General features: G+C 31.9%; 1 protein-coding gene across 1 annotated transcript; it reads right to left on the minus strand.

The window, feature by feature from the left end:
* Positions 1 to 338: 338 nt before the first annotated feature.
* LOC131154423 (hydrophobic protein LTI6B) lies at positions 339 to 1768 on the minus strand. The gene is made up of 3 exons (XM_058107187.1): positions 1525 to 1768; positions 1006 to 1113; positions 339 to 665 (listed from the first exon to the last, which is right to left on the minus strand). The coding sequence occupies exons 1-2, from the start codon at positions 1606 to 1608 to the stop codon at positions 1030 to 1032; spliced, it is 168 nt and encodes a 55-aa protein (XP_057963170.1). The 5' UTR covers positions 1609 to 1768; the 3' UTR covers positions 339 to 665; positions 1006 to 1029.
* Positions 1769 to 4781: the final 3013 nt, after the last annotated feature.

The raw sequence follows: 4781 nt of genomic DNA on the forward strand, positions 1-4781 counted from the left end.
CGCCCCAACTAATATTTTTAATCTCAAACCCAACTTGAGCCTGAATTGAATTGGTTCGAGCCAAACCCTGAACATGCTAAAACTCAACTGCCCTAATTCAGATATTTATCTTTGGTCTTCATCTTACTAAACAAATTTTTTTTTTTTCGCTTATATACATTATACTTGGGAATTTTGAATGGCTTCCAATTCTACACCAGAAGTAACATGAAAAGAAGAAAGAAATTATCTAATGTTTCATTTAAATACTAATTAAAATTATGTTTGCTCCGTCAGAAAACTGATTTGGTACACTCTAAAAGGTAAAATTTATTCTTAAAAAAATATAAAAAATGGGATGAAATAAAATTGAAATACATTTATTTAAGAATGAATAGACATCACATACATATAAACAAACAAATTAATCTCATCAACCCTCATCATGGAATCAAAGAGAGAGTACTAACACAAACAAACATCATCGCCACTGATGACAACCCATTTACACCCATTCTCATTCCTCAAGCAACATATAAAAACAAAAGGAATCTTCTTATTTCTTTAGCAAAAAAATTAAAGACGTGCTAATGGTAATGGTAATGGTAATGGTAATGGTAATGGTAGCTCCTCCCCTCCAGCAATGAAAAAGACAGAAGCCCTTTCACATCTCCACCTGTCGAAAACTAAAAACCAAAACCAAATTTCATAGTTAATGTCTTTGTCTCACTAATTGAAAAATTCTGTGCTTTTCTTTCCCGACCCACTTCAGTAAAATTCCTTCTTTACTTTTCCAAAGATTGAAGAAAAAAGAAGAGACTTATTCCCAAGGAATACTTTTCAAAAGCAATTTTGGTGTTTAAAAAGAGACGATACATCGTTTTTTCATGGCATGTGATTCTGTGAACTAGAAGGATAAGCATGGGGAGTGTGTCGTCCACCTAATCATCAAAGTTTCATGAAATTAAGAGAGAGAGAGAGAGAGAGAGAGAGAGAGAGAGAGAGAGAGAGAGAGAGAGAGATTACAGGGGAGATGAGGAAGTATGGAGATCATTTGGTGATGGCATAAATAGCGTAGATGACTCCAGGGATGAAACCAAGGATGGTGAGCAACAAGCAGATCCAGAACTCCGCCTGCAATTTCCCAACATAACCAAAAATAAAAAAACACTAAATTAACATCCAAAGCATAAAATTGAATCTAATTTTTCAAAGCAAAAATTTCAACACTCTTAATCTTCCTTCCACAACCAAAAAGTAGAGTTTGTCAGTAGAAACGTCGAAGAAGAAGAAGAAGAAGAAGAAGAAGAAGAAGAGAACCTAGGGGTAATTATTTTTTTTTTTTTAAAAACGAGAGAAAAACCCATAACGTTAATGTTAAAACCAACTAAGATCGGTAGAAAATTTTAGCAAACAAATTAAATTAAAGCACCAAAATTGAACTAATTAACTTGATTTTAAAAAATCTAGTTCCAAAATATTTTCCCGAGAAAAAGCCTTGCCCCTTGTTGCGAAACCAAAAGAAGAAGAAGAAGAGAGAGAGACCTTGCAGCCGAACTTGAGGAAGACGCCAAGGGGAGGAAGGAGGATGGCGATTATGATGTCAACGCAGTTTGCAGTTCCTCCCATTTCTTTTTCTCACTTAAGCTTGGATTTTCTTCCCAACTAAACAAAACAGACAAACCCAGCAGCTCCCCAAACACACCCAAAACCCTACGAATGGATTTTCTTTGATTCAGAAGGAGAGAAGATAGGGGAAAAAGACAGGAGAGAGAGAGAGCCGGGTTGGTGAAGGGTGAAGAGAAAATGTCCCATTTTTATAGACCCCACTGCACTCTCCACGTGCCTTTCCTCCTTACGCGCTTCCGTTTCCTTTCTTTTCTTCTCTTTTCTCTCGAAATTTTTAATCCCTTCGGTCGCTTTGCTTAGCCGTGTAAATTTATGAAAATAAAATAAAATAAAATAAAAAATACAATCTGGGAGTGGGTATCAATTTGGGGATTGCCATTAGACCTAGTGGATTGGATCCGATCCAATAACCCGTGACGGATTAGGTGTTTTATCGGTCTGTTTGGATTGGTTAATTCGTGGCGGATGGTAGATAATTCATCATTCTCATCCAAAGTATAATTTTTTTTATCATCCAATGAATAGTTTATTTTTATAACATAATAAGTGAAGTTTTTTTAAAAATTATAATTTGATAATATGTTTATAACTAAATTTAAATATATCAAATAGCAATTATACGTATTTTTCGTACACATGTCAAAAATCATATTAATTTCGATGACTTCATAATTTTTCACCCAAATGACTAGTATAATGCTCTAATCAAATCCCTGAATCAATAAAATCATGGTTCCAAACAATATATTCCATGTAAATCTCACTTGGTAAGACTCGCGCAATAATACAATACAACGACTCAGCACTTGGAGTGATTTCATTTGTTTAAAGAGTTTTTTAGTCAAGTATCGAAACAATGAAATCACTTTGAACAATGAGTTCTATATCGATCTCACTTATTGAATCCACGAATAGTATTATAAAATTCATTATTCTAATTGATTTCATGTCTAATTGAAGATCATATTAATCTTCCAAAAAACCCTATTTTTTTTTTCCTGCAAGGAAGGCTCATAAACTCCTCCTACAAATTTTGAATGCTCTAAATTCGATTTCCACAAATATTAACTTGTATCTATAATTAATTGTACTAATTAAGTCATAATAATATCGTTTGTTCTTTGATTTGGAATGATGTAAACATTACCCACCACACCACATTAGATGCTTATATAATACCATTCCATTTCTTTAAGCATTCATCTTTTTAACTGTGAAATATTTTAATTTTAACAAAAGAATAAAATAAATAAATAAAATTAATTATAAAAGATAAAATATAAAATATGAAAAAGAAAATAATTTAATAATCAAAATTGCTTTTATTTTTCAAATTGCATGGTTTGTTGTATAATGAAAATGAAAATAAAAATAAAAATAATTTATTTTCTCTGCCATTATTTGTGTAATAAAAAATTTATATGACCAACAAATAAAAAGAAAAAATTAGATTATTTTATTTTATTATACTCTTGCTTATAAACAACTAGAATATTTATTATATTAGGATGAGAATTATATACCAAATATTTATTAAATTACAAAAAATTAAATTTTAAACTTTATTTTATTACTGTGTACCAAAAAAATCAATACAGGCGGCGTGCGTGAGGGAGAGGCGCGTGGAGGGAGACTGGAATCGGACGGCTCCAGGGCTGCCGCGTGGTGGGCAGGACCCCACCCTTTATCCGCTACACCGTGCTTATGACGCAACCGTTATCTCTCATAAAAAGTCCACGTGAGTCAGAAAATGGGACACGTGCAACGTAAGCCGCCCTTGGCCGTGTGCCAGATAGATAGATATTTCCAGATAGACACTTCGAGATAATATGCCAGATACTTCCATGCATTTCAGATTAATTAAATTATTAAACTAAAAAAAGAAAGAGGAATAGTTGATGTCCCCTCTTCTTTTCTTTTCTTATAATTTCTTTTTTTGTGTTAAAAGGAGAAAAAGTGTTTTAAAATTTGAGTTAAAAATTGTTTTGTGAATAATAATTTTTTATAATTTTATTTTTAAAAATTTCTGATTACATGTAAGTGGGATGAGCATCGATCCCCTACTACAAATTTTCATCAATCAATCAATGCAAATTTTAAATGAAGAGAAAGACGGTATGCATCGCATAACTTATTTTATTTTTTAGAGAAAATAATTTTTTAAAAATACTTATTCTCCTTAAAAATATTGTTGAAAAAGTAATTTCTTGAAATAAGTAGGAATTAAACACTATTAATTATTAAAATACTGAAAAAGTATTTATTTTTTTAATACATCTAAAGTGAAGCGTAGATCCTTGCTATTGTAATCCTACCCTAGCACGATTCTCGAAGTTGAGAATTCAGTAGAGTATTTTATTTTTGGAAATCCGACCCAATCACATAGATCACCGTATATTGTCACTTTAGAAATATATGGTCCTTACTTAATTAGTGTGTGAGTCGTTTTGTTAATGTCAAAAATCATCCCTCAATTCTTATGTAGCAATTCGAAAATTTTCGTTTAAAATTTATCTGATACCACTTGAAATGATCTAAATATTTCATACAGTGGAAGACCTCCATAATAATTATCAGAGTACTAAATTATCCCAATACAACAACAATATCATTTCCAACATCACAATTTACATATCCCTAAAAGAATAGTCTAAATAGATCAAAAACATAATTTAATTAAATATCTATTCTAAATAGAACCTTTTATCCCATCGACGCTTCCGCTACGCTACTCTCACTTCGACTAATCTTCCATGGCATCTGAAAAATGTTATATAATCATGGGGTGAGACATCTCTCAGTAAGAAGAAATAAATTATTGTTAATGTGTGACAACATGAGTTTTAATGTATCATAACACATTCATTTAATAATTAATTTGACTGAGAAATCATAAAACCTATACTCATAACCATATATATATATATATACAGACACACATTTGCAACCATATATTTTTCTAAAAAATGCTCATGCTCAATAAGTTTCTCCGTGTACGCAACACAACATTTCTATTAATGTAGAATCATCATGTCTGTAATGAGGAACCAATATGAGCAGACATTCTTATGTCACCGTCATGTAATAACCCCACATGATTGGGTTGTGTGCCCCGAAGGCGGGACTTAACCATGGCTGGCCTACCAGGTTAAGTCTAACTATACGCGTTTGTA

This window comes from Malania oleifera, chromosome 4, assembly GCF_029873635.1.
Source record: "Malania oleifera isolate guangnan ecotype guangnan chromosome 4, ASM2987363v1, whole genome shotgun sequence".
In the NCBI taxonomy this organism is placed as follows: domain Eukaryota; kingdom Viridiplantae; phylum Streptophyta; class Magnoliopsida; order Santalales; family Ximeniaceae; genus Malania; species Malania oleifera.